The sequence below is a fragment of the Drosophila sechellia genome, chromosome 2R (assembly GCF_004382195.2).
Source record: "Drosophila sechellia strain sech25 chromosome 2R, ASM438219v1, whole genome shotgun sequence".
Taxonomy (NCBI): domain Eukaryota; kingdom Metazoa; phylum Arthropoda; class Insecta; order Diptera; family Drosophilidae; genus Drosophila; species Drosophila sechellia.
This window is the reverse complement of record NC_045950.1, coordinates 17,351,877-17,362,083: the sequence shown is the minus strand read 5'-3', so window position 1 is coordinate 17,362,083 and position 10,207 is coordinate 17,351,877. Positions and strand designations below refer to the sequence as shown.

At 48.9% G+C, this 10,207-nt stretch overlaps 3 protein-coding genes across 4 annotated transcripts; 2 read left to right on the top strand and 1 right to left on the bottom strand.

Moving 5' to 3' along the window:
- The first annotated feature begins 12 nt into the window (after window positions 1–12).
- On the top strand, window positions 13–3,279 carry LOC6615354 (putative sodium-coupled neutral amino acid transporter 10). The gene is made up of 5 exons (XM_002039716.2): window positions 13–818; window positions 870–1,108; window positions 1,169–1,317; window positions 1,378–1,514; window positions 1,569–3,279. Exons 1-5 carry the CDS (start codon window positions 444–446, stop codon window positions 3,162–3,164), a joined length of 2,496 nt encoding a protein of 831 aa, XP_002039752.1. The 5' UTR covers window positions 13–443; the 3' UTR covers window positions 3,165–3,279.
- On the top strand, window positions 3,275–3,797 carry LOC6615353. The gene is made up of 2 exons (XM_002039715.2): window positions 3,275–3,466; window positions 3,517–3,797. Exons 1-2 carry the CDS (start codon window positions 3,368–3,370, stop codon window positions 3,730–3,732), a joined length of 315 nt encoding a protein of 104 aa, XP_002039751.1. The 5' UTR covers window positions 3,275–3,367; the 3' UTR covers window positions 3,733–3,797.
- On the bottom strand, window positions 3,747–9,959 carry LOC6615352 (glycogen debranching enzyme). Of its 2 annotated transcripts, XM_032714979.1 has the most exons (9): window positions 9,645–9,959; window positions 9,397–9,570; window positions 8,560–8,900; window positions 8,136–8,493; window positions 6,675–8,078; window positions 5,763–6,618; window positions 5,529–5,706; window positions 5,301–5,470; window positions 3,747–5,230 (listed from the first exon to the last, which is right to left on the bottom strand). In XM_032714979.1, the coding sequence occupies exons 1-9, from the start codon at window positions 9,954–9,956 to the stop codon at window positions 3,909–3,911; spliced, it is 5,115 nt and encodes a 1,704-aa protein (XP_032570870.1). In that variant the 5' UTR covers window positions 9,957–9,959; the 3' UTR covers window positions 3,747–3,908. The 2 variants fall into 2 exon arrangements, with proteins under 2 accessions (XP_032570870.1, XP_002039750.2); XM_002039714.2 differs by lacking the exon at window positions 9,397–9,570 and having other exon boundaries at window positions 9,645–9,958.
- Window positions 9,960–10,207: the final 248 nt, after the last annotated feature.

Below are 10,207 nucleotides of genomic sequence, written 5' to 3'. Positions count from 1 at the left end.
CAAGCTGGTCACGCTGTCAAACATTGGTGACGGAATGGTGACGACACAAACAATTCGCTTTAAAACTTTCTTGCGGCCGTAAAAATGCGCAAGCAGCCTGACAGCGTAACGCACGTATACGTAATTGGAACAAATGTTTGCTGAACCACAGCCGCCCACTCAATGTAAGCGCCAACGTCTTTTTCACCGCCGCCGCCGTCGTCGTCGTCGCCGGATTATTTTGTTTACAATTTGGCTTACACAAGTGCAATCGTCGGTAGCGCTTTATTTTGGAGTAACAAGTAGTATTTTGTGCCGTACTGCTGTTCGCCGTATCAGACCGACGGAAGAAGGTTCGACACAGCTTGCGAAGATATTGCATACGCGGCGAAACGCCCACGTGAAAACGGATCGCAGTTCTCGAAACTCCAGATAAAGAGAAAGTAGGCTGAATTCCCGGCAAGATGTTGGCCCACTCCGCGCATGTAATGACGCTGGCCAACAGCATCATAGGCGTCGGCATCCTGGCCATGCCGTTCTGCTTCCAGAAGTGCGGCATCCTGCTATCCATCGTTCTTCTTGTGCTGAGCAATGGAATAACACGGGTTTGCTGCCACTATCTTATTAAAACCTCGCTGCTGACACGTAGGAGGAGCTTCGAGATGCTCGGTCTCCATGCTTTCGGTACTTCCGGCAAGCTGCTTGTGGAGCTGTGCATCATTGGCTACCTGATTGGAACGTGCATCACGTATTTTGTGGTCGTGGGCGATCTGGGTCCGCAGATAATCGCCAAGATTTTCGAGCTGGACGTGGCGGATCACCTGCATCTGCGGAGTCTGGTAAGAAAGTGCCATTCTACCCAAGAAGAGAAACTAACTCTTATCTACCAGGTCATGGTCGTGGTCACTGTGGTGTGCATAGTGCCCCTCGGCATGCTCCGCAATGTGGACAGCTTGTCCGCCGTTTGCACCGCGTCCATAGGTTTCTATGTCTGTCTAATTCTCAAGATCGTGCTGGAGGCCCAGCCACACATTACGGCCAACGACTGGACGGAAAAGGTGCTCTACTGGGAACCGGCGGGCGTGCTCCAATGTCTGCCCATTTTCAGCATGGCTCTCTCCTGCCAAATGTGTGTACACCCTGCGTTCTTTGTTCGCAAAATTCGTTTAAATATCTGATCTATATACAGGCAACTATTTGAGGTCTTTGAGAGTATTAACAACCAGAGTCTCGACAAGCTGAACGGCATCGTCCGCAATGCCACTTGGATCTGTACCTTTGTTTACATATCTGTTGGTTTTTTCGGATATGTGGCGTTTTGTACGCACACCTTTTCGGGTAAGCCAGCCACCTTTTTGGGGCATTTTCTGCTCTACATATTTGCCTTTTTATTTATAGGTAACATTCTGGTGAACTTATCGACCTCTTTTGGTAGCGATATCATTAAAATTGGCTTTGTGCTGTCGATTGCTTTTAGTTTCCCATTGGTAATCTTTCCCTGCAGAGCTAGTCTCTATTCGCTGCTATACAGAAAGGTAATTTGTAGCTTCAATTTGGTGGAGTAGACACTAAAAATCTATTTTGTATAGGGCCACACGGAAAGCAGTAGCTACATTCCTGAACAACGCTTTCGATTCATCACTATCTTCATTGTTTTCTTTTCGTTATGCGTGGCTTTGGTTATTCCATCCGTGGAGCTTATAATTGGATTGGTGGGCTCCACTATTGGTGTAGCCATCTGCATAATGTTTCCCGCATCCAGTTTTCGAAAAATCATCAAAAAAGAGTCAATGGAACGCACTCTTGCTCAGTTTGTATTCGTAAGTGGATTTCTATTGATGATCCTAGGAACATATGCGAACCTAAGTGCAATTGATGAAAAGAGCTCCGGACCGGAGTTTGATATGGTTGCCATAGGCACCCCTCTATATCCCGATGGCAAAATGCCCGCTGTAGTCGGGGAGCTACCAAAACATTTGGCTAAAGATTCCATTGACAGTGAAAAGAACCTATTCTTAAAGAAACTGGATGTTCAAAATCCAGAAAAATTAAAGGAAACCGTAGATGATAAAGTTGTTGATATGCCGAAGGTAGTGCAAACAGCTTCCTCCGACAACCCACCGTTGCCACCACTGCCCATCGATGAAGTCCATGTAGTTCCCATAGATAGTAAAAATTCTGAAACGGATCTTAAAAACCTACCAGTAGAAGCCGTAGAAGCGAACCCACCAGAAGACAAACCACTCGATGTCAACCTTACCGTAGACAAGCCCAAGGAGAATCCGCCTGCTGCTGTTGCATCGCTACCAGATAAACCAGAAATTGGATCGAGCTTGTTATCAGCAAGCAATACAATTGATGGAGCGGCCATCAAGAAGGAGGAGGACGTAGCTGCCGAAGAGCAAAAGGAAAGTAAGGCTAATGCAGATGAGCTACTCAAAACCCAAAAGGAATTAAAGGAGACCAAAAAACTATTGGCGAAAACCGTTGGGGAGCTAAACGAAGAGTTGGCCAAGAAAAATTCATTTAACCAGCCACCTTTGGAGTTACAGAAAGATAAGCCTTTGGATGCTGTCGCTAAAGTTGCCGGGGAACCGAAGAAGGCTGAAATTAAGCTCAAGGAGTCGCAGCCAGTTGCTGAGGAAAAGAAGGAGAGAAGGCGTCAGGCATCGTTAATGGACATACTCACGGAAAATACTCATTTGCGCGATGAGAAGGAGGCCCATGCCGGCGTTTTTGAACCTCTATCCTACAAAACCGGAGAGTTACTTAGGAATTCGAGCGTGGATAAAGAAGCTCTTATCAAACGATTGCCCATTCCACTGGCCCTAATGGTGAATGCCACTCAGCCGAAAGCTTCGAATGACTCGGAGTTCAAGAAACCCAACCTTGAAGACAATGTAGAGGCCATCCGCCGGGAGTTGCTCAATCTGCGAGGTTCGGCGGATGCGACAGAGCAGCCACCGGCAAGGGTTAAACGTGAGGCCTCCAACGACGAGAACTGCCTACGCCAACCCAAGCTGGAAGAAGTGAATAATAATGTGGCTGCAGCTGCCTTGAGCTTGAACATGGAGAGTATTGGACGCGATCTCAAATCCATCAAAGATGATGACGTCGAGATAGTTACTGAAAACGAATCCTACCAAGCGAGTCCAAATGGAACCCAAACTTCGCTGCAGACGTAATGTGGATAGTCTACAACTATGCAAAGCTTTATGTATATAACCTTTACACGTATTTATTTAGTTTATAAGAAACTGTAGACTAGAAGTATATACAAATTATATACAGTTCATGTGACTTGGGAATATTGTGTCAAATTTCTCGTGGAGTCGCTAGCAAAATTGTATGTGAAGCAATAGACCTGGTTTTTTGTAATCCCATCAAAATGTCCATAGTCCTTGATGTTATCCAACAAGTTGTGTTGCAGAAAGCCTACGATCTAACATGCGAGGCAGCCATTTTAGCCTTGAGAAAATGTGGCAAAGTAAGTAGTTGCAGGAATATTAACATCGCAATGGCTAATTTCTTTTTCAGCTGAAAATAGAGGATGGTAAATCGAAACCAAAGCGGGAAAATCCTCTACCTTCGGTCAAGCCTATTTCCCATGAAGTGGTTTCACCAATGAAAGCTCCCGAGGCTAACACCATTCCAAAATATACGGGACGGGATATGCCTCGAAAGAACTTTGGCTCCATCGATCCTCCCCAGTGCTCCTGCATGCGTGTGTGCCGCGATAGCTACTTCTCTTAGACGAAAAAGAACGCTTAAAAACAATTGCAACTTTAATAGAATAGAAATAGCAAAATTTCAAGGGACCTCAGGCATCGAATCTCATTCCATCTTGTATCCGTACAATTATCAAACCTAACACTAATAACAGTTTTTGGTAGCAAGTAACAGGTTTGAATATGAGTATTTACGGTGGTTTAGGCCACGTCTGCTCCCAAGGAGTGCAGATCGTACAGGACTTCCAAAATGGCAGCAACACTCCAGGCCTGCGTGCGACAGGAGTCACCGCAGTAGGAGCCATTGTCGTTGGTCAACTCGGGCAATCCGCGCCAATGGGATGTCTGTAGCTCTCGGAGATGGGCCCGCAGTATGGCCCAGGTCTCGGCAATGGTCTCGTCCAAATGGCCACACTTTTTGGCGAAGATCAGGCGCGCCCGCAGGTAGAAACCGATGGGCCACACCCACTCCGGCCCCTGGTGGTAATTGGCGCCATGGGCCACAGTGCAGTCCGTGGAGTCATTTGAGTTGTCATAGTTGGCCCTATAGTTCCAGTCCTCGGGATCCAGCGTCTTCATGCCCAGCGGTCCCAGAAGATACTTTTTGGCGCGCTCCAGTGCACGCCAGGCATTCTGAGGATTGCACAGATCGGGAGCCACGGTCAAGGTGATGGGGAAGTTGCATCGCAGCTGGTAGTCCGTCCAACTCTGGGTGGCTCCATAGCTGTCCTTGTAGATAAGCTTCTTGTTGGCCACCGAGCAGGTTTCCGACTCGGACACAAAGAAATACTTGTCAAAGTTGTTCTTGATGCGATCCGCCCACTCCTTGTAGCTCCACTTGGTCACTTCGCCCGATGGACCCTTTCGTTCCACGCCGGTGTACGGAATAACCTCCTTATCGGCTAGGCTTTGCATAAACCGGAGCACGGCATACTGTAGGCCAACGAGCTCCACTGCGGATCCATCACGCGGCGTACTTGGTCGTCCCTTGTTTCCGGCCTTCTGCGAGGATCCCATTTTATCCATCCAAGTGCCGCAGTTGAAGTTATTGCCTCCGAACACAAAGCCAGTCTCCGGGTGAACTCCGATCTGATTGTTAAAGCCCTGGTCCACCATGTGCGCATCGATCTCATAGCCTGCATTGCGCTCCCTATACTGCAAGCCCTGAAAATGCACCTGCAGTGCCTCCTGCATTACATCGAAGAGAAGCTGGTCGAAGGCTCCTGGAGCATGGGCATCTGCATCGTCGTACGGGAACATGCGGGACACTTTGTCCTTCAGGATCTCAGCACCCTTGGGGGCATCCTCCACATACTGCTTGATGCAGTACATCCACCACCAGATGGCATCGCGGCAATTGAATCTCGGCTTGCTGCCGCTGTCCAAAAGATTCGGAATTAGTCCGTGTCGAAGGGTCTGACCAAATCCAAGGATGATGAAGCGGGCTTCGTTGTAACGGCCAGTGAGGAACATGGAGCCACGCAGAGCGATGAAGGTATCACGGCCCCAGCACCGCATATAGCCTAAATAAATGGTTGGATATTCCATTATTTTACGTTCCTTTCTATTATTGAATATAAAATATAAACTCACCCGTTGAGAAATGCGGCAGTCCAGCAGAAAGAGTCACACATTGCTTTGGAGGCTTGGGTGGACTTAGAGCAGGACTGAATCCTGGCAAATTGGCCGACTTGCAAACGGAGAGGAACTGCAACGTGGACAGGGCCAGGGATTGTGGGAAGCTGTGGCCATTCTTAATGAAGCTGTGAAAATTAAAGACTAAATACAAAATCCATGAATGCAGTCTGCTAATGGACATACTCTGGCATTAGTTCGTTGACCTGGTTGATGAGCACATTGTAAACCCCGCTGACAATGGCATCAAAGTAGCAGGGTATGAGGTAGCGTGGAATATTCTTCAGTGACTCAAAGGTAGCTTTGAACCAGGCGGAGAGTGGCTTCAGGTCTTCGTAACTAGTTAGGCGATCAGCAATGTAATCTGGAAAGAATTATATTGTTTAATAACTACATAAATCTGAATCTTTACAAACTTACCCATCATCCAGTTTCCATCGCGCAGATTGTTACAAAGCGGATGTCCCAAGTCATTTTTGGGCGAAATCTCCGTCAACAAGGAAATGAATCCTTGCAGTCCGCAGTAAACGATCTTTCCAAAGTTGGGAATGTCGTAGGCGGTGCCACCTTTGCCCAGATCCCTCTCCTCATCATCGCAGCTGAAGAGGGCACCACTAAGTGCCACCAGATCCAACTTGGAGACGATAGCCTGCAGCTGGGAATACTCCTCGCCTGATCCAATACGCAGGGCGTTCGAAATCTTTTGGAGCTTATCGAAACTCGTGCGAGGACCAGTATGCATGGACACTCTGATGGCCACCACAGTGCCGGGTCGTAGATTGGCAAAGTTTAGCTCCGTGTTGTTGCCATCCGAATAGGATTGGGTCTGGAACACCGTCGACTTAGCCAGCGGGATGTGTTCCTGCAGATTCAACTGGAACTGAGTAAAGCCATTGATCACATTCGGATCCTTTTTAAATGGAGCGGGACGATCGAAGGGCTTGTCACTCTGCATGGTCAAGCTGGCCTCCAGGATGATCTCGTCCAACACACCCTCGAAACGCAGCGGGCGGATTCCGGTGGGCCCGGCATTTGGAGAGGGATAGCCAAAGGCAGTGTGGGCCACCAGAATAACTGACTGATGCGTGATCGGCGAATGACGAGTAACTGCAACTACGTTGGGATCCATCTGGTCTACGTACACTTGGCTAAATCCCTCCTCTGCGAGCTGTCCATGCAGCAAATTCAGTGCTCTTTTGGCACCCATAATTCCAGACTTCGAGTCAACACCTTTGCCCCATTCTTGGTACGTACGTTCCTCGTCTACGACATGGATCTGGGAAAAAAGTCGGAGTTAGATTCAGGAATAAATCATAAAGAATGGAAGCTTACATGATGTGGAACCAGTTCGTCGTAACCACGGTTACTTCCTGTGGCACAGCAGGCCATGGAAACCAGTGCTGCCGATGGTAGAAGATCGTACACGGAACGCTTCTCCACCGGAGACGGGTTATCGTGGGTAAGGTCTAGGAAGAGGGCATGAGCCACACTGGTGGCCTCGTGGCGCGATGAATTCGCTTGGAAACCACCCACAGGCACTCCTCCATAACGATACACTAGGCGGCCTTGCTCATGCGAGTCCCAAGCGGAGAGAGCTTCACGTATCAAGGAGGTGATGCCCAATCGGTTCACAAACACATTGTCGGTGTAATCGGAATTGGTGAACAGTTCCGCCACCACATACAGCTCTGGGTTGATCTTACGAGCCGCATCGAGAAGGTACTCAGCTACGTGCAATGGCGTGGAGTGGCAGTTGTCCAATCGCACACCGTCGAAGATGCGCGCCGTGGTCTGAACGTACTCGGTCATGTGCTGCCACAGGTAGGAACTGTCCTCCGGCCGCCTGCCGAAGCGCAACTTCACACTATCGCCCCACGAGATGAGCTCGCGCTTGAGGTAGACATTGGCGCGTCCAGGTTGCTCTTCAGCAAAGTCCCTCAGAGGATCGCTGTATCCCATGACCCAACCATTGTGGGCCATGAAGAACTCTCCAGCCTTGGTGTACATATCAGCCTCGATCTCAGTGAGCGATTTTCCTTGGGTGCCGGTATGCGTAAAGTAGACCATAAAGACCGAGTGCTTCTCGGAGATCTCCTTCACTCTGGGCCCATCGCCCTGGACTCTTTCGTAGCGAACTCCGGCCAAAACATTGTCTATCGCATAGTTGATGTAGCCTTGAACCTCGCAGCGCACGCGATCGTTGAGGGCATCGAGATGCCGGCGGAGGGTTTCGGCGCACTTGCGGAAGCGTGACTCCTCATCGAAGCAGTCGCCATGGAAAGCATTAAAGATCTCCAGCGCCAGCTCGAAATTAATGGTGCTGGCCAAGCGTCGATATTGCGGGTCCTGTATCAGTTGGATTTCCTGGAAGCGACACTCGTTGGCCACATTCTTCGGTGGCTCGCGAGTTCGCACCTGGGACATGAACTCGTTCACGTACTTCATCACATCGCACTGATACAGCTCGTGTATATTGATCTTGGACATGTAGGAGGTGTGCAACTGGTACTTTAACGCTTCCAAATGGCACTCCTGCTCGATGACCGCAGGTACGCCTACGTGCTCCAGGCTGCCCTCGGCTATGTCCGCGCCGCACTGGGCGAATGCGGCGTCCAGCAGAAAGGCGGGACGGAGGTAGGGACAGGTGGCGCACGAGTAGGTGGCATCCGGATGCTGTAGTAGCCAATCGGACTCGTTGGCGGTGTGATTGAGCACGATGTCACAGATGGAGGCCACCTGATATAGGGAAGAGTTTTAAAATAGTTCTGTTTATGCTAGAATTCAATGTCTTACCCCCCACTCCTGGCGGCACTTCTTGATGACCTTCTCCACATCCTCAAAACTGATCTTACCTCCCTTTTGGGGTGCAAAATGTGAGTTGACCTTTAGTTGGTCACGTAGCGAATAGCAGGATCGGGAGCCGCCCAACTCCTGTATGGGAGTGAAGTGGATCACATTGTAGCCGGCCTCCTTGGCCACGCGCAGCTTAGGTTCCCAGGTGTCAAGCGGACCCAGGAGCTTGGCCAGCACCGTTTGGCAGCGCACCGAGTCCAAGGGAATGGTCTTCTGGGCGCCAGGCGGACCCACATGCAGCGTGGGCTCCACTTGCACATATAGAGCTCCATCTGCTCCGGAGCAGCCAGTGTCGGGTCTGAAAATGTTGCATTAACGCATTAATGCTGAAGAAAAAGCAATGCGGAATAGTATAGTTTCGAACCTTTCCAGATACCGGAAGTAGAAGTGGTAGGTGCCGGACATGTTGAGCTCCACCTGACTACGAATGTCCGTATCTACCACATGGGCCTCCGGATGCATTACAGAAGTAATCTGCTTGCCATTGCTGAGTTGCCATCCCAGCACGCGATACTCCGTTCGCACAAACTTTTGTCCCTCGGCGGGATAGTTGGTGTACAAAACGATCTTCCTGCCCAGCAACGAGGCATCCGGGTGAACGCTCAGCTTGGAACCCCGCTTCAGACGGTACAGAATATGCTCCGCATCCTGGCCCTCGCTGATGGGTATGCTATGCGACTCCGTCTCCTTGCCCATGGTGCTCATCTAGGAAAATCCGAGAGGATAGCCGTGAGTGCATTATACAATCGTCATTACTATTCGTTATACACATGAACATGGGTTTTATGCATGGAATGTATAGTCGAATTTCTATAGCTTTATGTCTCTTAAGGTCGAACCACTGCTAGCGCCAATAGAGATTAGGATTACAATTACAGCTACAAATGAGCAATATGTTCTATTTTTAAAATTGCACGACAATGAATAAATAAATTGTTAAGTAAGGATCGATTGTGATCTTATATAGAGCTTTTGTTTTTCCGATTTTGGTTTTATACAATTTTCATCCATTGATTTGTGTTAAAACTCGATTTTAATTCCAATATTGCTATTTAAAATCATCTGTGGATTGGATTGGTTTTGGAGTATAATTTGTTAATCAAAGGGTAATCCACTTTGGTATCTTGCTTTTCTGTGGTTCGACCTATAGGAGTTCCACGGTTAAGTTTGATTTTGGGTATTTTGCGGTCGGGAAACGCACAGCCAAAGGCATCTTGTTAAAACACCACCACAGTCCGAGTAGAATTTTCGAGGATTGTCCGCTTGGTGGAAGCTCCTGGTAACCCGGATCGGAATTGACTGAAGCATTGCCGGAGGGAGGGCATGTTTTATATTCATTGCCGGCACACTCACACACACGCACACACTCTGTGGACTGGAACACTAGAACATATAGTTATGGCATATGGACACAACAGTGGGACTCCGATCACTGGGCGATGATAATACCTCACGGCGGCGGATGATTTGATTTGATACGATCTCGGCACTGCCTGCATTGCCCATTGCATTCGCATTTGCACTTGGAACAGTTCTAATCGCGACTGAATCCGATTTTCCGGGGGAGATGGCATTCTCCAGACTCGCCAGCTGATTCTTCTTCTTGTTTTCCCCGAACGCTTCCTCTTCGCTTTTGATTTGTAACGGTAGCGGTTCGTTATCAACAGTCGCTATTAGTCCATAAAGCCATCGGAAGAGCTGATAACGCATCAGGATCTGTAGCATGCTCCTCCAGAGCCAGTGGACTCCCTCGCTCAGCATGACTGCAACTGCTGCAAAATCGACGGTCTACGGAATGCCAGGAATTTTCAGACGCCGCTATCTCAAATGGAGCATTAAACGAATATGTACATTTTAATCGCGATAATCGCTCACACATTTGCACACACAGGGGCGTCGGCTAGCGGGGGTTTGTTTTACTGCTTTCTCATAGGGTAATAAGGCACTTAGGCCTCTTAGCTTCAGATGCATTGCTATTGACATGTGGCGCCTACGTGAGAATGTGGATCCTC

Excerpts from the sequence above, each read along its gene's own strand:
- LOC6615354 (XM_002039716.2), top strand. The coding sequence starts at position 444 with ATGTTGGCCCACTCCGCGCATGTAATGACGCTGGCCAACAGCATCATA. Across the intron at positions 1,109-1,168 it reads ATGGCTCTCTCCTGCCAAAT|GCAACTATTTGAGGTCTTTG; the intron begins GTGTGTACACCC and ends ATCTATATACAG. Across the intron at positions 1,318-1,377 it reads TTGTACGCACACCTTTTCGG|GTAACATTCTGGTGAACTTA; the intron begins GTAAGCCAGCCA and ends TTTTATTTATAG.
- LOC6615353 (XM_002039715.2), top strand. The coding sequence starts at position 3,368 with ATGTCCATAGTCCTTGATGTTATCCAACAAGTTGTGTTGCAGAAAGCC. Across the intron at positions 3,467-3,516 it reads CCTTGAGAAAATGTGGCAAA|CTGAAAATAGAGGATGGTAA; the intron begins GTAAGTAGTTGC and ends TTTCTTTTTCAG.
- LOC6615352 (XM_032714979.1), bottom strand. The coding sequence starts at position 9,956 with ATGCTGAGCGAGGGAGTCCACTGGCTCTGGAGGAGCATGCTACAGATC. Across the intron at positions 8,901-9,396 it reads TTAACAAGATGCCTTTGGCT|ATGAGCACCATGGGCAAGGA; the intron begins GTGCGTTTCCCG and ends GGATTTTCCTAG. Across the intron at positions 8,494-8,559 it reads TACTTCCGGTATCTGGAAAG|ACCCGACACTGGCTGCTCCG; the intron begins GTTCGAAACTAT and ends CAACATTTTCAG.